Source organism: Zootoca vivipara, chromosome 4, assembly GCF_965207765.1.
Source record: "Zootoca vivipara chromosome 4, rZooViv2.hap1.1, whole genome shotgun sequence".
Taxonomy (NCBI): domain Eukaryota; kingdom Metazoa; phylum Chordata; class Lepidosauria; order Squamata; family Lacertidae; genus Zootoca; species Zootoca vivipara.
In genome coordinates, this window is record NC_142587.1 from 100,125,404 (window position 1) to 100,149,396 (window position 23,993).

Below are 23,993 nucleotides of genomic sequence, written 5' to 3' on the forward strand. Positions count from 1 at the left end.
GGACTAAATTTGAGAAATATTTGAAAGACAGTTGTAAACAAAAAAATTACGCTGGTAGGTCTACAAGAAGTTTTGTAAGGAGAACTGTATGAAATATAACAGGAAAAAGTTAAGAAAGTAAAAAAATTGGTGGTTGTTTTTTTAAAGTAATAGTGAATTATGGAATACAAGAAGAAGTTAGGAAGATTGGAAATCTTTAGACGTGGCTGAGGGAAGTCCAAAAAGATGTATAAGATGTGGATGAATGTTAAATGATGCATGGAATGTATGCAAAAACTATATATATGAATAGCTTGCTGGATCAATGGCCCACCTAGTCCAGCATCCTGGTCTCACAGGGACCCACCAGGTGCCTCAATGGGGAAGCAAGCAGAACAGGAGCTCAAGAGCATCTCTTCCCTCCTGGGGCTTCCAGAAGTTGGTAATCCTCTTATATATCCATCACTTCCCCTTGTAGAAGCGAGTCACACAGTTTGACCCTGTGCTGTGTACTTCATTTTATCTCCCTTAAATCTTCCAACATTCAGAGAGAGAGAGGGGGGGGGATCAGATCCCAGCTGGTGTTCTGGGTCACTTGACCTTTGCTGCAGTACCCTGTCTGGCCATCGGTCATGGGGCGCTGCAGTGTGGGTTCTCCACGGTCTCAGAATCACAGTCCGCTCTAGAAGCAATTTCCCCCCTATCCAAGAAAACATGGGTATCACTGATGTGCTCAAAGCCATTGAATGTTGCTTCCCGGACTGCATCCACCCATTGTGCCTGCTGGTTTCAGTAGAAGCGCCCCCCCCCCCCGAGAGATATTTTTGTCCCACACTCTATTAAACCATTCTGCAATCCTTTAAGCAAGGCAGGAAAGAGAGAGCCCTCCCCCCCCCTTGTTGGTCAGAGTGAGGCCACCTCTGAAAAGCCGATCTCCATTAGCCCACTTTGCATGCGTTTGTTAGTCCATTCCTTTCAAAACGGTGGGTTGTTGCTTTTTTTAAAACCTTTAATATCAGTAATTTAGATTGCTGGCATTCAAGGGTTTGGCAAATTGCCCCCTTTGAAAAGATATCTCAATGACTAAATGTATCCAAAGAGCAGGGCTTGAATGACTGGGTTTTTCTTTTTTAATGGCCTGGTTTCATTTCTTATACAGTACCAAAATGGGGCGCATGGCCACTCAGTGTCGCCAGCAGAAGCAAATGCCTGGCTCATTTAAGACCCGATAGAACCTTTATTCACAATAATGAACTCACAGGTGGATAATGCTTCCATTTTTATATTTCTTGATTCCTTGAGAAGGGAATCTTTGTACGAGTTAATGCTCTATCTTTGTTAGATAGTTAATATCTTTGGACTTCTGTCCTTCCCAGCTCTGACGCTTTATGGCTCAAATGTCTGGTTCTTTGTTTTCTTTCTTTTTGATAGGTTTTTGTTGTTTAAAAAAAATCAAGATTTTTTTTTTTTAACAAAAACTGTTTTCCTAGGGATCTGTATGTGCACCTTCAGCATCTCAAAGCAGGGATGTTCTCCTGCTGAGGCATCTACCCCTCGCTCCCCAGCTAAATAGTGACTCTTAGAGAGGAAGAGGGCAGCAGGAAAGACTGAGGGCTACACTCCAAATATTTAAATAATAATAATAATAATAATAATAATAATAATAATAATAATAATAATAATTTTATTATTTATACCCTGCCCACCTGGCTGGGTTTCCCCAGCCACTCTGGGCGGCTCCCAACAGAATATTAAAAACACAATAAAACATCAAACGTTAAAAACTTCCCTATACAGGGCTGCCTTCAGATGTCTTCTGAACGTCAGATAGCTGTTTATTTCCTTGACATCTGATGGGAGGGCGTTCCACAGGGCGGGTGCCACTACCGAGAAGGCCCTTTGCCTGGTTCCCTGTAACTTCACTTCTCGCAATGAGGGAACCGCCAGAAGGCCCTTGGCGCCGGACCTCAGTGTCCGGGTTGGACGATGGGGGTGGAGACGCTCCTTCAGGTATACTGGGCGGAGGCCGTTTAGGGCTTTAAAGGCCAGCACCAACACTTTGAATTGTGCTCGGAAACGTACTGGGAGCCAATGTAGGTCTTTCAAGACCAGTGTTATGTGGTCTCGGCGGCCGCTCCCAGTCACCAGTCTAGCTGCCGCACTCTGGATTAGTTGTAGTTTCTGGGTCACCTGCAAAGGTAGCCCCACGTAGAGTGCATTGCAGTAGTCCAAGCGGGAGATAACCAGAGCATGTACTACTCTGGCGAGACAGTCGCAGGTAGGTAGGGTCTCAGCTGGTGTATCAGATGGAGCTAGGAGACAGCCGCAATGGACACAGAATAAAGTGTGCATGCCCCCCCCCCCCGAATCCTGGGAACCGTAGCACCGTGGTGGGTAAACTAGAGTTCCCATTATTCTTTGCAGGGCTGTTTTAAATGTATGGCATGTGTGCAGCCATTGTGGTGCAGTGGTTAGAGAACCTGGGAGTCCAGAGTTCAAATCCTCCCACTTGGCCATGCAGCTCACTGGGTGGGCCAGTCACTGCCTCGCCTACCTCACAGGGCTGTTGTGGGGGTTAAATGAGGATGGATGGGGGTGGGGAAGAATAACACACACCACCTCGAGCTCCCTGGAGGAAAGACGGGGTGTGAATGCAATAAATCAACAAACCCCAAACCCAGGAAAGTGACAGATCTGTTGCTACTCTCTAACATTGTGGGTTGCCATGGCTGTTTCTCCTGGTCCTCTGTGATCCCAACTCTCAGTCCCTCTTCATCACTGCCAAATGCTAACCCAGACAGTTAGCCTTATGGACTCGCAAACTTTTATATTGCCGATGGTAAAACGCCTGTAAGAATCTCGTGTCCTGCTGCAACGGCATCAATCACACTCGCTGGGGCCGAAATGCCACAGCCAGCGAGAGGATCTCTGGTAGAAGCCGAAGATGCTGATTTGGGGACAAGGGGTGTGGGGGTGTGTGCAAAGAAAAATAAAACCGAACTGAACAGCAATCCCCCCCTTTCTCTTTTAGTTCCTGCAGGCTCTAGGTACTTATAAACTAGAGAGGGGGGAAAAGCAAAGGAGAAATAAGAAGTCAGTACCATAAAATGAAATGTAATAACTGTCCCCCGCAAGCTAGAGGGTTGTTCTTTGGTTTCCGATTTGTAATTCCAAGCCAAGCCTCAGTCATGTTTAGGGTTGGAGGAGAAATTCAAGGGCCATAGCTCAGCAGTAGAGCATTCGCCTTGCGTGCAGAAGGTCTCAGGTTCAATCCCAAGGCCGTCTTGCCCATAGGCGCTAGGGGTGCGAGGCACCCGGGCGTCGGGCTCTCAGGGGCACCAGGCTGAGAGTCCGGGGCCTGAGAGTTGAATCCGGGGAAGAGCCCGCCCATTGGTTGGAGTGCAGTGGTGGGCTCTTCTGCTGAAGGCAGCTCTGTGCCTCAGGTTCGGGGGGCAACTGAGCCAGCGAGACGCTGAGGCAGCCAGCTGGCTCTGCCCTCCTGCGTGCCTGGGACTGGGCAACCGGGATGAGGGGAGGCCGGGCGGATCTTTGCACCCCTGCGACACACATGCTTAAGACAGATCTGTTCAATACCCAAGGGCATCTGTGAGAGACTCCCTTTCTGAAACTCTGTGAAGCTGCTGCCAGTCAGTGCAGGCACTACTGAGCTAGATGGGTCTGGCTCTGCATAGGGCAGCTTCCTCTGAGTTCGCATTTACCCACTGCCTTGCAGGACATCTTCTGGAGAAGAAAGGGTCAAGGAGTAAAATCGACATAAATCCAGAGCGGAGTCCCTGAGACTTGATTCTCTACTTCATTCTGACTATGCCTCCTGATGTATATTGTGCCCAAGGAAGACTAGTTTGGTCAGAATCGAGTACAGTGGTACCTCAGTTTACGAAAAGCCCTGTTCACGAACAATTCAGTTTATGAACTCCACAAAACCGGAAGTAGTGTCCCAGTTTGCAAACTTTATCTTGGTCTAGGAATGGAATCCGAATGTTGGAAGGGCACCAGCGGCGGGAGGCCTCATTAGGGAAAGCGTGCCTCGGTTTAAGAACGGTTTCGGTTTAAGAATGACTTCTGGAACGGATTAAGTTCGTAAACCGAGGTACCACTGTACAGTCAAACCTCAGCTGTTGAACGTAATCTGTTCTGGAAGACGGTTCAACTTCTGAAATGTTTGACAACCAAAAACTGGAAGTGGAAGCCTCGATACAATAGGGAATCTCAAAACGGAAGCCAGGTAGCACGTTTGGCTTCCAAAAATCGTTCGAAAACCGGAACAGTTACTTCTAGGTTTTTGGCATTTGGGAATTGAGTTTTGACCGTATACATTTCCAGACTTAATGCTCCTTACAGGGTCCTCGTCGTGTGATCACATTCATCCAGTGCTTTACCAGCTGCACTGGCTCCCGGTGGAGTACAGGGTCAGGTTTAAGGTGCTGGTTTTGACCTTTAAAGCCTTATGCGGCTTAGGACCCTCGTACCTGCGGGACCACCTCTCCCGGTATGCCCCGCAGAGGACATTAAGGTCCACAAATAATAACATACTGGAGATCCCAAGGTGGTTAGACTGGCCTTGACCAGGACCAGGACCAGGACCTTCTCAGTACTAGCCCCGACCTGGTGGAACGCTCTCTCTCAGGAGACTGGGGCCCAATGGGAGTTGTCATCTTTTCGTAGGGCCTGCAAGACAGAGCTGTCTGTCAGAGACAGTCTGACCCTGGAGTTACCCTCCCCGAAGGCTTTATTCTACAGATATTTAAATGAGGTTGCACTTGTAGATTCCTAATTTTAAAATTGAATTTTAACATTGTATTTAATCTGCATTTTAATTGAATTGTTTCTTTTATGCTTGCTTTGATATTCTTGTTGTTAGCCGCCCTGAGCCCGGTCTTGACTGGGAAGGGCGGGGTATAAATAAAGTTGTTATTATTACTATTATTACTGTATTATTATTATTATTATTATTATTATTATTATTATTATTATTATATACATTCCTTTTGGCCAACAAGCCACCACAGCTGCTAGAGTGCCATGAAAATGTGTGTCCTGGGCTTTTTAAACTCGTCTTCCGATGTTCTGTGCGAAAGCAAAGAGGTGCATTGGTTGCCAGATGTGAAATATCTTGGCATTGTTTTAAGCTCTCCCATCCCACTACAGTCGCTGCCTCTCAGGCTAACCTACCTCACAGGGTCGTTGTGGGGATTAAATGGGGGGTGAGGGAAGAACCATGGACTCCACCTGGAGCTTCTTGGTGAAAAAAGCAGGATAGACGTGCAATAATTAAATAATTCTTTAAAAGAATAAAGAACGGATAGGTCTTTGAACCGGCAGGGCAGTTCTCCTGTTCTGAAGCTCTTGCTGTTTCCCCCTTTCTCCCAGGATGCCTTGCTGAGCCTGGGCTCTGTCATTGATGTCTCCAGCCTCCGGGAAGTCATCAAAGATGCCATCGCTTCGGTGCTCCCCAAAGTGGTAAGTAGAGCAGTCAGTTTTTATTTTAGGAGGGGGGTGGCTCAAGGACGGGGAAACTTCTTTTCCCTTCCAGCTTAATCTGTGCAGCTGAAATGGCCAGAGGGAGGAGGGGGCTCCCTTTTGAGTTTTCAGGTGTAGGTCCCAGTCTGCTTTGAAGCATCTTTGGAGGTTGGTCTGCAGATCTGACAGTAAGAGCTGTCCGGCAGTGGAATTTGCTGCCAAGGAGTGTGGTGGAGTCTCCTTCTTTGGAGGTCTTTAAGCAGAGGCTTGACAGGCATATGTCAAGAATGCTTTGATGGTGTTTCCTACTTGGCAGGGGGTTGGACTGGATGGCCCTTGTGGTCTCTTCCAACTCTATGATTCTATGATCTTTGGAGATTTTGAACAATGGAACTTCGTCTACTTGCCTTCATGTTCCTGGCTAGAATGCCAGAAACTGCTTTCTACCCGGTTATGTTTCGATCCACTTTCTTCACTATTAGTTACAGCTAGGTAGCCGTGTTGCTCTGACGTAGTCAAAACAAAATAAAAAATAAAAATGAAATTCCTTCCAGTAGCACCTTAGAGACCAACTAAGTTTGTCATAGGTATGAGCTTTCGTGTGCATGCACACTTCTTCAGATACAACGAAAGCTCATACCTATGACAAACTTAGTTGGTCTCTAAGGTGCTACTGGAAGGAATTTCATTTTTTTATTTTTTTTATTTTCTTCAGTATCGTTAGAATCATAGAATCGTAGAGTTGGAAGAGACCACAAGGGCCATCCAGTCCAACCCTTGTGGGTGTGGAGGGGGTCAGTTTGGGTGATTCCCCGAGTCCCTTGCAGGTCTTGGGGTCCTGTACCCAGTGGGAGTTAGCATCTAAGTGAGGATGCTATTGCTGAACTGGTCAGGCAGGTTTTTTGGAGGAGACAATGGCCTTAGCTGGCCACTTAAGTGGCCTCATCAACATCCCAAAAGAATTAGCTAGGTTGCAAAAGCTACAGCTAAGAAATGGTGCCCTCCAGGCTGGGGGGGGGTGCTTTCTTCCACCCCACCATAGCGGTCAAGTTTTCCCTTTTCTCATGAGGAAGCCTATTCAGCGTAAGAGAATTTCCCTTAAAGAAAGGGAGAACTTGACAGCTATGCACCCCACTCACCTGCCTGATAAGTAGGAGAACTATAGTGGGAAATATGTGTGACCTAAGCTCTGTGCTTGCTCCAAAGATCTGACAAATGGAGAGGCAAGATCTGTTGGGGTGTCAATGCTGGGAACCCCTTTGTCTTATGCTCTGGTTGTGTGTGTGTGTGTGTGTGTGTGTGTAAATAAATCCAGATATCCTAAAGCCACCACAGTCTCTGTTGACCTTCATTCCAAGGAAACTTAACACCAGGGCAAACTCCTGGAAGCCCTGAATTTCTCACTGCTTGGAGACTGGGGTAGCAAATAACAGCATTACCGTATCTGCTGTGATGGGCAGCTGCTTTCTCAAGGCCAGAGGGCTTTGCTGTCCTGCTACCTGTGATCCTTTCAGTTGGGGATGTCGAGATTTGAACCCGGGACCTTTGAAACAAACCTGACATTCCCTTTGCCACTGACCTGCAGCTCCTCCTCCTCCTCCTCTTCCTGTTCCCTCTCCCCAATATCCAGTAAGGGCCAGCAGCTTAATCAACTGAAATGTGTGTTGATTAATGGGTGGGGGCCAATTTTATTCCACAGTGGACAGTGGAATTTGCTGCCAAGGAGTGTGGTGGAGTCTCCTTCTTTGGAGGTCTTTAAGCAGAGGCTTGACAGCCATCTGTCAGGAATGCTTTGATGGTGTTTCCTGCTTGGCAGGGGGTTGGACTGGATGGCCCTTGTGGTCTCTTCCAACTCTAGGATTCTATGATTCTATGATTTATTCTGCAGGGCTGTCGGTTAAGGGCACACCTGTCTTTCATGATTCTAGATTCAGGTAGGAAGCCTTTTTGCTCTGACGCAGTCGAAATAAATAAATTAATTAAAAGAATTGTCCAGTAGCACCTCAGAGACCAACTAAGTTTGTTCTGGGTATGAGTGTGCATGCGCACAAAAGCTTATACCCAGAACAAACTTAACTGGTCTCAAAGGTGCTACTGGAATTTTTTTTTTAACATTTTAGTTTATTTCAACCTGCCTTTCAATTTCAATTCAAGTGTGTTTCCATAGCAGGTAATGTACGGGGTGTGTGTGTCTTAGAGATAGCTCCCCATTTAAGCAATAAGTGGTAGCTTTTGTGTTTTAAGTGTTAAGTAATATCTCACATGGTCTGAAACTCAACATCAAAAAAAACCAAGATCATGGCCACTGGTCCCATCACCTCCTGGCAAATAGAAGGGGAAGAAATGGAGGCAGTGAGAGATTTTACTTTCTTGGGCTCCATGATCACTGCAGATGGTGACAGCAGTCACAAAATTAAAAGACGCCTGCTTCTTGGGAGAAAAGCAATGACAAACCTAGGCAGCATCTTAAAAATCAGAGACATCACTTTGCCAACAAAGGTGCATATAGTTAAAGCTATGGTTTTCCCAGTAGTGATGTATGGAAGTGAGAGCTGGACCATAAAGAAGGCTGATCGCCGAAGAATTGATGCTTTCGAATTATGGTGCTCGAGGAGACTCTTGAGAGTCCCATGGACTGCAAGAAGATCAGACCTATCCATTCTTAAGGAAATCAGCCCTGAGTGCTCACTGGAAGGGCAGATCCTGAAGCTGAGGCTCCAATATTTTGGCTACCTCATGAGAAGAGAAGACTCCCCAGAAAAGACCCTGATGTTGGGAAAGATTGAGGGCACAAGGAGAAGGGGACGACAGAGGATGAAATGGTTGGACAGTGTTCTCGAAGCTACCAACATGAGTCTGACTAAACTGCGGGAGGCAGTGGAAGATAGGAGTGCCTGGTGTGCTATGGTCCATGGGGTCACGAAGAGTCGGACATGACTAAACGACTAAACAACAATATTTCACATATCTACACCTACATCTGAAAAAGGCGCTTCCGTTGACCATTTAGAAACATGCATATTAAATCTCAGATAATAAATGCACTAATATTCTTGGGTATGATTGACAACCCGGCTGTTCACCCATGATGAAAGGAAAAATGAGTCATGGCGTTTTAATGTTTGCATTTCGTTCCAAGACGCTTCTCGTGACCAGGCTGTGAGGCTGCAGAGCCAGAAAAACACTGTTCTCCCTTTCTTCCAATCGTGGCACCTCTTGGAAGATCTGACTGCGTGACCTTAGAGTTGGATTCATAAGCAGCTCAGGTTCAGCAGAGTGCAAGCTGTGAGGCTGCGCTTTGATCCAGCAGCTCTTTGGGGATTACTCAGGTCCCGGAGTTCAGCTGGCCAGATCAAAGCAAGGCACTGCTGCGTGGCTGCTCAGGTCTTTCCTGAGCTAATGTGTGCTACACAAGGGCGAAACTGCTCAGGTTATCTTGCAAAGCAATCGACTAGCAAAGGAAGATGCAGTTCAACAAGCTCCACCTGTTCCTAAAACCCACACATGGCAGCTTGCCATGGGTCTGAGGCCAACCCATGCCGAAGAAGAAGAAGAAGAAGAAGAAGAAGAAGAAGAAGAAGAAGAAGAAGAAGAAGAAGAAGAAGAAGAAGAAGAAGAAGGGTGCTGGAGGAGACTCTTGAGAGTCCCATGGACTGCAAGAAGATCAAACCTATCCATTCTGAAGGAAATCAGCCCTGAGTGCTCACTGGAAGGGCAGATCCTGAAGCTGAGGCTCCAATACTTTGGCCACCTCATGAGAAGAGAAGACTCCCTGGAAAAAACCCTGATGTTGGGAAAGATGGGGGGCACAAGGAGAAGGGGACGACAGAGGACGAGATGGTTGGACAGTGTTCTCGAAGCCACCAACATGAGACTGACCAAACTGCGGGAGGCGGTCGAAGACAGGAGTGCCTGGCGTGGTCTGGTCCATGGGGTCATGAAGAGTCGGACACGACTAAACGACTAAACAACAACATTATTATTATTCCACTGTTTCCCCTTCTTTGCTTCCTCCTCCTCTCCTCCTTGTCTGCTTCATCCCCAGAGTTTTGCTGTAACAGCCATGCTTGACACGGTACAACCCGGGTTTCCAGGGTGATGTAGTGGTTAAGAGTGGTAGATTTGTAATCTTGGGAACCGGGTTCGCGTCTCCGCTCCTCCACATGCAGCTGCTGGGTGACCTTGGGCTAGTCACACTTCTCTGAAGTCTCTCAGCCTCACTCACCTCACAGAGTGTTTGTTGTGGGGGAGGAAGGGAAAGGAGAGAGATACACCTGCCCCACGATGGTCTTTGATGCCCACTTCAACAGTGGGGTAAGGTTGATTTGATGCCCCCACCCACCCACCCACCCCTGTAGAAGTTTATTCCCCTCCTGTTCCTGGTGTAGATCTTTCCTGGCAAGGGAGCTTTTCGTGGTCCTCCGCAGCTGCCAAAATGTCTTGGCCCAGCCCTGCTCTAAATGCAGATGGATGGGGAGACCTGGTATAAATAAGACTGCTTCCTGCCTCTTCCAAATGCCAGGCATAAAAGCAAAGGTCACCTTGGAAACTTCCCGAAGTGATGGCGTGTGTGTGTGTATGTGCCCGTACCACTTTAAATCCGTCCCCGTCCCTCTCTGCCTCATGGGCATGTTGCTTTGATGTGCTGTTAGCCATTTCAGAACATGAAATCATTCTTTCTGACATTTGCTAATCGCCCGCGCGCTCCCTCCCTCTTTCCCCGATAGCGCAGCGCTCAACAATGCCAAATCCCCGCTGCGTCTCCGAACTATTGTGTTCCTAATCTCCTGGCATTACAGCATTAATGCTGCAGGATAATAATAACACCTTGCGCACGCCCCCTCCCCCTCCGCGAGAGTCTATTAGCGCTTAATCTCAGCTATGAGCTCCTCCAGAAGGCGGCATGGCCAACCGCGCGGCGGCTGTACCGGCGCTGGTCCCTTAGAAAGATAAGAGGAGCCTGCCGGATGAGGCCATTGGGAGCCCCTCGAATCCAGCATACTGCTATCACAGTGGCCAACCAGATACCTGTTGGGAATCCGCAGGCAGGATGTGAACAGAAGAGCCCTCTCGCCTCCTGCGGTTCCCAGCAACTTATTTAGGAGCGTGGCTGCCTCCGACTGGCTCCCATCTAGGTTGGTGACCGTCACTGCCTCCTTCGGAAGGGAGTTCCACAGTTTAACTGTGCACTACATGAAGGAAGAGGGAAGTGGGTGGCGCTGTGGGTTAAACCACAGAGCCTAGGGCTTGCTGATCAGAAGGTCGGCGGTTTGAATCCCTGCAATGGGGTGAGCTCCCGTTGCTCGGTCCCAGCTCCTGCCAACCTAGCAGTTCGAAAGCATGCAGTGCAAGTAGATAAATAGGAACCGCTACAGCGGGAAGGTAAACGGCGTTTCCGTGTGCTGCTCTGGTTCGCCAGAAGCGGCTTAGTCATGCTGGCCACATGACCTGGAAGCTATACGCCGGCTCCCTCGGCCAATAACGCGAGATGAGTGCCGCAACCCCAGAGTCGTCCGCGACTGGACCTAACGGTCAGGGGTCCCTTTACCTTTACATGAAGGAAGACTTCATTTTATCTGTCCTAAAACTTCAACACCCAGCTTCATTCGAGGTCCACAAGTATTAAGAGAGAGGGAGAGGGAGAGAAAAATCTCTACCCACTTTCACCATGCAATGCATGATTTTTTAAAACTGATTTCATGGCGCCTCTCGCTAGCTCTTTTCTCTAAGCTCAGCAGTCCCAAACACTGCAGCCTTTCTTTGCAGAATTGTCGCTCCATCTCCTGGATCGTTCCAGTGGCCCTTGTCTGAACCTTTTAGAACTCTGCATCGCCTCCGTGGTGGGAAGAAAGAGCAAACCGTTGTGTGGCAGTCATGCTGTAGCAACGCAACACAAAACACGGTTGCTGGATGAAGGTTTTATTTTATTTGTTTTTTTATCTTATATTTTGGAAATGTACATCCAGGGTTTTTTTTCTTTAATTTTTTTGCGGGGCCCCCAAGAGAGTGGGGCCCTAAGCTAGAGCTTGTTTAGTTTATACACTGTGCTGTAGCCACTGTGGGAAGGATACTGAGCCAGAGGGGCCATCGGCCTGATCCGGCAGGCTCACCTTCTTTCCCTATGTTCTTTTCTAGGCCCCAGGTTCGAACTCTGGCATCTGCGAGTAGATTCAGTGTGGACTATAGTATGCGTGTTACACCAATGGCACAGAACCGCAGTTCCTGCGTAGTCTCCTTAAGACGTGAAACCGCTTTATAATTCATATTAGAAATCACTGTAAATGGTTAAAATCGTTAGTAGGATTAGAATGACGCTTGTCATTTAATGGTGAGTTTTGGATATAATGTAAAAGATTTGGATCATTATGAAAGATGCAGGAGGAAATGATTAAAAATAGGACCCACAAAGGGGAGAAGGGAAGTCCAGGAGATTCTGTGGAATCTTGTTTTTATGATGTATGTTGGATAGCTGATTGTAAAACTTTAATTTGAAAAACCAAAAAGATGATGATAGACAGACAGACAGACAGACAGACAGACAGACAGACAGACGTGAAACCGCCCTTAGGCCTTAATTCAGATATGCAGTTGTCTGGGTCTGCCCATAGGGGTGAGGAAAGCTTCTTCTTCTTCTTCTTTGGTGATCCCTCATAGCCAAATAAGATTGTCTTCCATAAACATGGTTTTAACAATGAGTCCAAAAGTGACTGTGGAGGCCAGTTCTGGATCCACACATCCTTCCACAGTGGGGACAGGTTTCTGGGTGGGAGTCGATCACAATGTGGATTTGCCAAGTGTGCCTTCCTCTTAGCACATTTCTCCTTTGTGTCCTGAGTTCGAGTGTCTTCAAAGCCCATGACACCTTTGGTCAAGGCTGTTCTCCAACTGGACCAGTGTTCCCCAGTTGTCAGTGTTTAATACTACATTTTAAAAGATTTGCCTTGAGACAGTCTTTGAACCTCTTTTGTTGACCACCAGCATTACGCTTTCCATTTTTAAGTTCGGAATCGAGCAGTTGCTTTGGAAGACGATCATCGGGCACTCACACAACATGACCAGTCCAACGAAGTTGATGTTGAAGAATCATCGCTTTGACACGGGTGATCTTTGCTTCTTCCAGGACACTGGCATTAGTTCGCCTGTCTTCGCAAGTGAAGCAAGAGCTTGCCTTATCGCTTGCTGATCACATAGAGTGCTTAAAGCCCTAAATGACTCAAACCCCCCCCCCCAATAAAAAAAAACACGAAGGACTGTCTCTTTCCCCACAAAATAAAAAAAATTCCTTCCAGTAGCACCTTAGAGACCAACTAAGTTTGTCATTGGCATGAGCTTTCGTGTGCCTGCACACTTCTTCAGATACACTGAAACAGAAGTCACCAGACCCTTATATATATAGTGAGAGGGTGGGGAGGGGCCGGACTGTTTATGGCTGCATTTGGTCTTACAGGAAGAATTTACGGCCGTTTACGATTGGCCCCACAGGAAAAGCAAGGGGTGAGATGATTAAAGATAGCTTTACCATGTATAACGAGATTAAAAATCCAATGTCTTTATTTAGACCAGGTTTCTCCATGGTTTTAAGTTTGGTGATAAATTGCAGTTCAGCAACTTCTCTTTCCAGTCTATTTCTGAAATTCTTTTGTAATAAGACAGCTACTTTGAGACCTTGTATAGAATGTCCTGGGAGATTGAAGTGTTCTCCTACTGGTTTCTCTGTCTTGTGATTCCTGATGTCAGGTTGATGTCCATTTATCCTTTGGCGTAGGGTTTGGCCTGTTTGTCCGATGTAGAGAGCTGAAGGGCACTGTTGGTATTTGATAGCATACGCAATGTTAGAAGATGAGCAATTAAATAGTCCTGAGTCAGACCCTCCTGGGTGCTGAGTTTGGTGGGGGGTGTCCTTTCATTGCTCCACCACCCTCATGAGCTCAGGCAGTGGCAGCCCAGAAGAGAGTCCTCTCCAGGGGTCAGCAACCTTTTTCAGCCATGGGCCGGTCCACCATCCCTCAGACCCACACCTGCCAAGTTGCTGTCGGAGAAATAAGGGACCGAGCCGGAAGTAGCAGACCGGAAGTAGCGCTGCCACCATTTTGGAACTGGGCGGAGCATGCTCAGAAGTGACTTTTGATGCTGCTTTGCCCAGTTCCAAAATGGCCGCTGCGCCAGAAGTCGCACTGCAGCCATTTTGGAACTGGGCAGAGCAGCATCAAAAGTCGCTTCTGAGCATGCTCCGCCCAGTTCCAAAATGGCCGCCGCGCCAGAATAAACCGGGGAAAAACAAAAAAATTCATTTTTTCAGCTAGGAACAGCTGGGAAAATGGGGATTTCCCGGGGAATACGGGAGACTTGGCACTATGCTCAGACCATGTGGTGGGCCGGACTATATTTTGAGGGGGGGGGGAATGAACGAATTCCTATGCCCCACAAATAACCCAGAGATACATTTTAAATAGAAGCACACATTCTACTCATGTAATAACACGCTGATTCCCGGACCGTCCGTGGGCCAGGTTGAGAAGGCGATTGGGCCGCATCCGGCCCCCGGGCCTTAGGTTGCCTACCCCTGGCCTACTTCATGGTGGCCCCTGAGCTGTGGAACAGCCTCCCTAAGGAGGTACAGAGAAAGGCTGAAGATTCACCTACTCACCCTCACTTTTGACGCCCAGGGTGTGTATTTTTTAGCACCCACCTTATTCTTGTTAAATTAAGCTGTTTCAACATAGACATTTGGTGCTTCTGTGGTGGGTGGGGTCGTTGAGTATATAACCATTGCAAATAAGTGGAAAAACTAAAATATTTGAGGATCAGGGAAGAAAGAGCTTCAGGAGGAACACACACACACACATTGCCATAAAAAAACAAAACACAAAATAACAAAGTGGGGATACCGCATTAATGCTTCGAGTGCAGAAAAAGCGTCTGAGAGAAGACAGAGCTTGCTTCTCAGAGAATACAAATGATTTTGAAAGTGGTCCTTGCTTTTCCCCAGCAGGCAAGAAGATGGTGACCAAACGGGAGCCAAGGAGCTAAAGTTTGTTCAGAAATATTTACCGGTATTTCAAATAAAATCAGCAGGAGTCGAGGTTTAGACTGTTTTCAAAATATTGTGTAATATCACAGCTGAATGTGTTTCCATTGTTTTAACCTGCCCTGGGACCTTGGAGTGATGGGTAGGTAATAAGTAGGAACCTCGGCCAGGAACTTTCTATCTTCTACCCAAAATACACAAACCAGGAAACCCAGGACGCCCCATCATCTCAGGTATTGGCACCATTACAGTGGGTGTTTCCGGCTATATGGACTCTGTTCTGAAACCATATGCTATCAGTGCTCCCAGCTACGTACGTGACACCACAGATTTTCTGAGGAAAATACAATATTTGAACAATCTTCCTAACAATACTATACTAGCCACTATGGATGTGGAATCTCTATATACCAACATCCCACACAATGATGGTTTACAAGCCATAAGGAACACCATTTCAGATAAAACCACAGCGGACTTTGCTACCAAACTCTGCCACTTTGTCCTTACCCACAACCACTTCAAATTTGGTGATGACCTGTTCCTCCAGATCAGCGGCACAGCCATGGGCACCCGCATGGCCCCACAGTATGCCAACATCTTCATGGCAGATTTAGAACAACGTTTCCTTAACTCCTACCCACTCAAACCTCTCCTGTACCTGCGATACATTGACGATATTTTTATTATCTGGACACATGGACAACAGACCCTGGAAACCTTCCACCAGACATTCAATGACTTTCACCCCACCATCAACCTAACAATGAACCAATCTATGCAAGAAATACATTTTTTGGACACTACTATAAAAATACAGGATGGACGTATAGACACCACCTTATACAGAAAACCAACTGACCGACAAACATATCTACATGCTTCTAGCTACCATCCCAAACATACCAAACAATCCATCGTATACAGCCAGGCCTTACGTTACAACCGCATCTGTTCCAACTCTACAGACAGAGAATCTCACCTAAGAGATCTACAGCAAACCTTTTTAGAACTAAAATATCCACCTGATGAAGTTAAACAACAGATCAACAGAGCCAGACAGATACCTAGAGAGAACCTGCTGCAAGACAGACCCAAAAAAGAAAATAACAGAACACCACTAGTCATCACATACAGCTCCCAAGCTAAAACAGTACAACGCATCATCAGAGATCTACAGCCTCTCCTGGACAATGACCGCTCCCTTTCTCAAGCTCTGGGAGGAAGACCTTTCATTGCCTACAGACAGCCACCCAATCTTAAACAACTCCTCACCCACAATAATACAACCACCAGACTTAACATGGACACTGGTACCAGAGCCTGCAATAAACCCAGATGCCAACTTTGCTGCCACATACACCCAGACAACACCATTACTGGCCCCAACAACATCCAACATACCATCTCAGGACTATTTAATTGCTCATCCTCTAACATTGTGTATGCCATCAAATGCCAACAGTGCCCTTCAGCTCTCTATATTGGACAAACAGGCCAAACCCTACGCCAAAGGATAAATGGACATAAATCTGACATCAGGAACCAGAAGACAGAAAAACCAGTAGGAGAACACTTCAATCTCCCAGGACATTCTATACAAGATCTCAAAGTAGCTGTCTTACTACAAAAGAATTTCAGAAATAGACTGGAAAGAGAAGTTGCTGAATTGCAACTTATCACCAAGCTCAAAACCATGGAGGGACCTGGTTTGAACAGAGATATCGGGTTCTTATCTCATTATACATGATAAGCGATCTTCAGCCATCTCAACCCTTGCTTTTTCATGCAAAACCATTTGCAGTCGTTTGCGGTCATCAACAGCTATCAGTCAGTCAATCACCCATTTCCACCACCCTTCTGGGTGATCCCCCCTCCCCATCCCCACCCCTCCCCACCCCTTCTCTACATAAGTGCCTGGAAACTTCCATTTCACTGTATCTGAAGAAGTGTGCATGCACACGAAAGCTCATACCAAAATAAAAACTTAGTTGGTCTTTAAGGTGCTACTGAAGGAATTTTTTTATTGTAATAATAACAATAACAATAACAATAATAATAATAATAAATGTTCTCTCTGTCCCCGATTCTCACACACGCATAGAGAGGGAGAGAAATAAACGAGAACGTTTTCGTTCTCCCCTGAGCTGTTTTCACGCAGTGCAATTATTGCCGAGCGCCTGTTAGCAAGGGAGCATTGTGTGAGTGCGCATGTTAATTAAATTCTTTTCAAAAAGCCAAGATCAGAATGACTATTCTTTGTAAAACAGAAATCCACGCTTCGCAGCTTTGAGAGAGACTCGTTTGCTGCAATGGGGTGGGAGTGAAACCCCCTTGGCTTGTTACTGAAAAAGATAATTGCAGGGGCTGTTCTTGTGGAAGGGATGCTCAGGTTGACTACCCAGCACAGAGGTATGCCCTGGGCCCTGAGGCCAGCCCCACTTTCAAGGGGGCCCTGACCATTTTGGACTCACAGCTGTCCATGGAGGCGCAGGTCAGTCCTGTATCCAGGGCAGCTGTCTACCAGGTCCATCTGGGACGCAGGCTGAGACCCTACCTGCCTGCAGACTGTCTAGCCAGAGTGGTGCATGCTCTAGTTATCTCCCGCTTGGACTACTGCAATGCGCTCTACGTGGGGCTACCTTTGAAGGTGAACCGGAAACTACAACTAATTCAGAATGCGGCAGCTAGACTGGTGACTGGGAGTGGCCGTCGAGACCACATAACACTGGTCCTGAAAGAGCTACATTGGCTCCCAGTACGTTTCCGAGCACAATTCAAAGTGTTGGTGTTGACCTTTAAAGCCCTCAGTCCAGTGTACCTGAAGGAGGGTCTCCACCCTCATTGTTCTGCCCGGACACTGAGGTCCAGCGCTGGCTGAGGGCCTTCTGGCGGTTCCTTCATGGTGAGAAGTGAGGTTACAGGGAACCAGGCAGAGGGCCTTCTTGGTAGTGGCGCCCGCCCTGTGGAACGCCCTCCCAGCAGATGTCAAAGAGATAAACAACTACCTGACATTTAGAAGACATCTGAAGGCAGCCCTGTTTAGGGAAGTTTTTAATGTGTGACATTTTAATGTATTTTAATCTTTGTTGGAAGCCGCCCAGAGTGGCTGGGGAGACCCACCCGGATGGGCAGGGTACAAATAATAATAATAATAATAATAATAATAATAATAATAATATGTTGTTGTTGTTGTTGTTGTTGTTGTTGTTGTTGTTGTTGTTGTCCTGCAGGCTCTCTTTAGGTCCTTCAGGGGTCCTGCAGAGCTTACAGGGTTGTTGTAAGCTCAGCAGCTAGACAACGCCAGTGCAAAGTCCCCAGAACACTTGCAAGCGCCAGACAAATGCAAAGTAGGAAGTTTTTCAACGCACCAATCATTGGGCAACCTCCCTCAAATCCCCCCCTTCCCCCTCCAGTCAGCAGACATCGCTTTCATGCTCTGACTCACTTCCTGGCAACTGGGTGCCAAAATAATTAATGATAACGAATGTGTTATTGGGTCCCTGCCAGCTAATTATTGCAGATCTTTCAGCCTGCCCTGGCCCAATTAAATACATTTAATTAACGCCGTTTGCAAAACTTGTACACACTGTAGCACCCTTTTGGAGGAAGCTGTGGAAAAGTTTGTCTTCAAGAGGAGAGCTGTGTCTTTTGCAAAAAACAAAACAAAGGCGCCTCCTCTGTGGGAAACGGTGCGTTGTGGTTTTCATCCATCCGTAGGGAGATCACCTTGCCTTCCTGTCTGCAGCTGGTGGTTGTGGAGTTCCCTGAGAGAGAGCCAGTCTGGTATAGACCACTTGTACACTGAAGCAGGAGGGGGAAAGGGAAGAAGTTGAGCCCATACATTTTTTACACACAGTAGATCAGTGATGGGCAACCTTTTGAGCTTGGTGTGTCAAAATTCGCAAAAATACCGAGCATAACTTGGGTGGTGTGTCACTTCGAGAAAAAAACAACATAATTTTGGTTTTGGAGGTTTTGTTGGGGGTGCAAAAGTTGCTTTGTTTTTTTGGGGGGGGATGCCCCACAGCTGCTGTGCTTTTTGGGGGGGAAAGAGAACAGAAATAAATGATGAATAATACCTTCACTGGAACTAACACGCAGCACCAACATAAGTCTACCAAAGCGCCAAAAACCCAGCACAGAACAGGTTAAAAAACGAACGCTGTTATCATCGTCTGCCAAAGCGCCAGAAAAAACAGCACAGAAAGGGTTAAAAAACCAAGCTCTGGCTACCAGCAACAACAACAACAAAAAGGGATCCGGGTTTTAACAGCAGAGACAAGCTGTAGCGTGAGGAGGAGTGGGAGAACAAATGGAGGGGGATAGCGTGAATGGGCCGATGGGGAGCATGCCAGCAGTGAGGGCTCTGCGTGTCACGTCTGACACGCGTGTCATAGGTTCGCCATCACTACAGTATATCTTAGGTATGATCCCTGAAACACCTCCAGTTAAGAAGGGGTCGTTGGATAGCAGTTGAAGGGAAAGTGCCCTGTCCTGCTTCTCTGCCTAAGAGACCCTGGAGACCTGCTGGCAGTCAGATCAGGCCATGGGTGGCCTTGAAGGACTTATTTTGGTGCTTTTCTAAAACGACTGCTGCCTCCTGAAGGCTCCTTCGTCAAGTCTCTCTTTGCTCTGCCCTCTTCATCCCTCTAGGTGTCCTGGGAATCCAAGGGGGGAGGGGGTCTGGTCATAGAATCGTAGAGTTGGAAGGGACCCTGAGGGTCCTCTAGTCCAACCCTCAGCAATGCAGATATCTCAGCTAAAGCATCCACGGCAGATGGCCATCCAACCTCTGCTTAAAAGACTCCAAGGAAGGAGAGTCGACAACCTCCCAAGGGAGACCGTTCCACTGTCAAACAGCTCTTACTGCCATAAAGTTCTTCCCGATATTTAGTGGGAATCCCCTTTCTTGTAACTGGAAGCTGTTGGTTCAAGTCCTACCTTCCAGAGCAGGAGAAAACAAGCTTCCCCCCTCTTTGCAGCAGGCAGGGGAGACTCTTAAGCAGTCGGCCTCGTCTCTGTCTCCTGGTCCCTCTGCTCCTGCCGCTGAGTCTGAACTGCTCTCTGGCCCAGCCTCCTCCTGCTCACCTAACCCTGTTCCTCCTTCAGCTTCCGACTCCTTCTCCCAGTTTGCCCCCTCTTCTCCCTCCGACCACTCATCGTCGCCTCACCACCAATCCCCTGGCTCTGAGCCTTCTTCCCTTGGGGGTTCCCCGGCCGGTGCCTCCCAACACTGCCAGTCCATAGCAGCTGCTGGAGGAGGTGGAGGGGATTGGGAGGGGATGAGTCGGCAGTGGCAGCAAAGAGTGCACTGGATCTACTGCCCTGAGACAATGACTTCCGCTTGCTTCATGGGTGGGCCAGCTCTGTTTGGAAACAATTCAAGAATACGCCAAACATCTTTGATCAACAGGCAATCATTCCTAGCACATCAAACCCTTCCTGCATCTGAGCTTAATCAGTTAATTGCACTCATCGGTTAATTTAAGCTCTCAACCCAAATGATGAAGAGGCCTTGGGCTGGAGTTTGATGAGAGAAGCATTGGGTTGTTGCTAGTCTTGTAGTTCTGCCTCCCTCGCCCCTATCCAGCCTGAGGCTGGAGCCACCAGGTAAAAGGACCTCGACGGTTAAAGCCCAGGCAAAGGCGACTATGGGGTTGCGGTGCTCATCTTGCTTTCAGGCTGAGGAAGCCGGCATTTGTCTGCATACAGGTTTCCAGGTCATGTGGCCAGCAGGACTAAACTGCTTCTGGCACAACCGGACACCGTGACGGAAACCAGAGCGCACGGAAATGCCGTTTACCTTTCCGCCGCAGCGATACCTATTTATCTACTTGCACTGGCGTGCTTTTGAACTGCGAGGTTGGCAGGAGCTGGGACAGAGCAGCGGGAGCTCACTCCATCATGGGGATTCGAACCGCCGACCTTCCAATCGGCAAGCCCAAAAGGCTTGGTGGTTTAGACCACAGCGCCACCCACATCCCTTAGCCACCAGGTACACAGCAATGGCATGAGTCAGTGGTCTCTTTTCCATCCTTTAAGTTAGCATCTGTGCTCAGCAGGCATTATGCACGGAGCGTCTGTTTGCCAGAAAGCGTTGCAAGAAGCTCTTAGCACAGCTATTGATCACCTGTCCAAAAAAAAAAAAAAAGCAGGCAGGTTAGCTGGCTTACCTGTGGAACAACTGTTGCTCCACACAATGGCTCAATAACCTTTCACTCCATACAGCCTTGATGCCAACAGGAAAACCTGCCTGGTACTGCCTAGTGGATGACCGCATGTGGAACAGCAACATAAAATCATAGAGTTGGAAGAAACCACAAGGGCCATCCAGTCTAACCCCCTGCCAAGCAGGAAACACCATCAAAGCATTCCTTACAGATGGCTGTCAAGCCTCTGCTTAAAGACCTGCAAAGAAGGAGACTCCACCACACTCCTTGGTAGCAAATTCCACTGTCGAACAGCTCTTACTGTCAGGAAGTTCTTCCTAATGTTTAGGTGGAATCTTCTTTCTTGAAGTTTGAATCCATTGCTCCGTGTCCGCTTCTCTGGAGCAGCAGAAAACAATCTTTCTCCCTCCTCTATATGACATCCTTTTATATATTTGAACATGGCTATCATATCACCCCTTAACCTTCTCTTCTCCAGGCTAAACATACCCAGCTCCCTAAGCCGTTCCTCATAAGGCATCGTTTCCAGGCCTTTGGCCATGTTGGTTGCCCTCCTCTGGACACGTTCCAGCTTGTCAGTATCCTTCTTGAACTGTGGTGCCCAGAACTGGACACAGTACTCTAGGTGAGGTCTGACCAGAGCGGAATACAGTGGTACTATTACTTCCCTTGGTCTAGATGCTATACTCCTATTTGATGCAGCCCAGAATTGCATTGGCTTTTTTAGCTGCTGCATCACACTGTTGACTCATGTCAAGTTTGAGGTCTACCAAGACTCCTAGATCCAACAGAGGGCTGGCTTGCGCTTAGCACATGATGGCTGCTTCAACTCATCATGTGACAACCACAGCATCCAGTGGTGATGTTTTAAGTGATAATGAGCCACAGCAGACCGGACACTCATCACTTGATTGCCACCTCAGTGGAACACATTGTGTTTGAGGATGTGGAGGCAAAGAGTCACGTGTCCATCTGTGGGACGTTGCAGTTTCTCTAATCTGAAATCCTGTGGCTTTTCCTTGTCGGGGGTGTTTCCCCTTGATAATTTTGGTTGCGCTTTTGTGAGCTCCCCCCCGCCCCCCCCAGTGCTATGATCAGTGCCGGATTTACGTATAAGCTAAACAAGCTATAGCTTAGGGCCCCACTCTCTAGGGCCCCCAAATTTTTTTAAAGGAAAACAAAACTGGATGTACATTTCCAAAATATAAGATAAAAAAACAAATAAAATAAAACCTACATACAGCAACAGTGGGAAATGGCTTTAGATACCTATTAGGTCCATAATTTGCCATATAGCATATATTCAACACAAAAAACAGCAAGAATTTGTTGTTAACAAAGGACAGCTGGACAAAGGGCCCCATTGGTCAGACCTCACCTGGAGTACTGTGTCCAGTTCTGGGCACAACAGTTCAAGAAGGATACTGACAAGCTGGAACGTGTCCAGAAGAGGGCAACCAAAATGGTCAAAGGCCTGGAAACGATGCCTTATGAGGAACGGCTTAGGGAGCTGGGTATGTTTAGCCTGGAGAAGAGAAGGTTAAGGGGTGATATGATAGCCATGTTCAAATATATAAAAGGATGTCATATAGAGGAGGGTAAAAGGTTGTTTTCTGCTGCTCCAGAGAAGCGGACACGGAGTAATGGATTCAAACTACAAGAAAGAAGATTCCACCTAAACATTAGGAGGAACTTCCTGACAGTAAGAGCTGTTCGGCAGTGGAATTTGCTACCAAGGAGTGTGGTGGAGTCTCCTTCTTTGGCGGTCTTTAAGCAGAGGCTTGACAGCCATATGTCAAGAATGCTTTGATGGTGTTTCCTGCTTGGCAGGGGGTTGGACTGGATGGCCCTTGTGGTCTCTTCCAACTCTATGATTCTATGATTACCTTTAGTAGCTTAGGGCCTCATCAGACCTAAATACGGCCCTGGCTATGACAGTGTCCTTTCTGAGAGGTGGAGGTCAGAACAGGACACAATATGCCAAATGCGGTCGCGCCGTAGCATGGTGTAATCTACAGATTTGTATAACGACATTTTCCGCCTGTGGAATCATTTGGGTGGGAAATGACTGGTCTGGTCTGCTGTGGCATTTTCCTTCCTCACGTGTCACACGGTAGAACAGCAGATTATAAATGGGGCTTCCATTCCTCAACTGGACAGGCAGAGTTTAGCTTTAATTAACCCTGCCTCCGAGCAGAAGGAGAGATTAACAGCTTCCCGGAGCCTCTCCCAAGCCCTCTCATTTCATCGAGGCGGCGAAACAATGACCGCTTCTTTGAAGCTGGTCAACCGAAGTGTCCGCCCACCATGTTCCCCTTCGGTGTGCATTGCACAGATTGCAGAACCCGTCATCAGACAGACTCTGAAAGGCGTCTGGGAGGGGAGAAGGTAGAAGAAAGCAGCGATGGAGAAGGGAAGGAACTGGGAATGGTTTCAAATCAAAGAACCATAGAATTGCAGAGTTGGAAGGGACCCCGAGGGTCATCGAGTCCAACCCCATGCAATCCAGGAATCTCCAGTGCCAAGATTTTCGTGACCTCCAAAGGGGGGATTTCCCACTCCTTCCCCCCCCCCACCCGCTCCACAGCATATCAAATTCCCCACTCGGCCATGGTGATCTCACTGGGTGACCTTGGGCCAGTCACATGATAAAATGGAGAGGAGGAGGAGGAGGAGGAGGAGAACTATGCCTGCTCCTTGAGCTCCTCGGAGGGAAGGTGAGATGTAAATGGAATAAATAAATGTCAGCAAATGTCAGCAAATGTCTACCCTTGTCAGCAATTGTGTCCAGTGCATACCTGCCAACTTGCTGTCGGAGAAATAAGGGACCGGGCGGAAGTAGCAGGGCGGAAGTCGCACTACAGCCATTTTGGAACTGGGCAGAGCAGCATGAAAAGTCACTTCTGAGCATGCTCCGCCCAGTTCCAAAATGGCTGTCGCGCCAGAATAAACCGGGGAAAAACAAAAAAAAATCCGTTTTTTCAGCTAGGAACAGCTGGAAAAACGGGGATTTCCCGGGGAATGCGGGAGACTTGGCAGCTATGTCAGTGCATACCTGTATATTATCCTTCTCAAAATCCTACCAACCTGGTCGGTGCTAGCATATTTTCTTATTTCCTAGTGTCATAGAACTGCACAGTTGAAACAGACACCAAGCGTCATCCAACCCCCTGCATTGCAGGAATCTCAGCTAAAGCATCCATGGCAGATGGCCATCATCCAACCTCTGCTTAAAAACCTCCAAGGAAGGAGAGCCCACCGCCTCCTGAGGGAGACCGTTCCACTGTCAAACAGCTCTCACTGTCAGAAAGTTCTCCCTGTTTAGTTGGGAC

At 47.6% G+C, this 23,993-nt stretch overlaps 1 protein-coding gene across 2 annotated transcripts in view; it reads left to right on the forward strand.

Annotated features, from left to right (window-relative positions):
* PDE2A (phosphodiesterase 2A) overlaps positions 1-23,993 on the forward strand; it is a 256,545-nt gene that overhangs the window by 120,055 nt on the left and 112,497 nt on the right. For both annotated transcript variants that reach the window (XM_060273988.2, XM_060273990.2), the window contains exon 2: positions 5,371-5,460. In XM_060273988.2, coding sequence (XP_060129971.2) covers positions 5,371-5,460 — 90 coding nt within the window. The remainder of the gene's footprint in view (positions 1-5,370; positions 5,461-23,993) is intronic.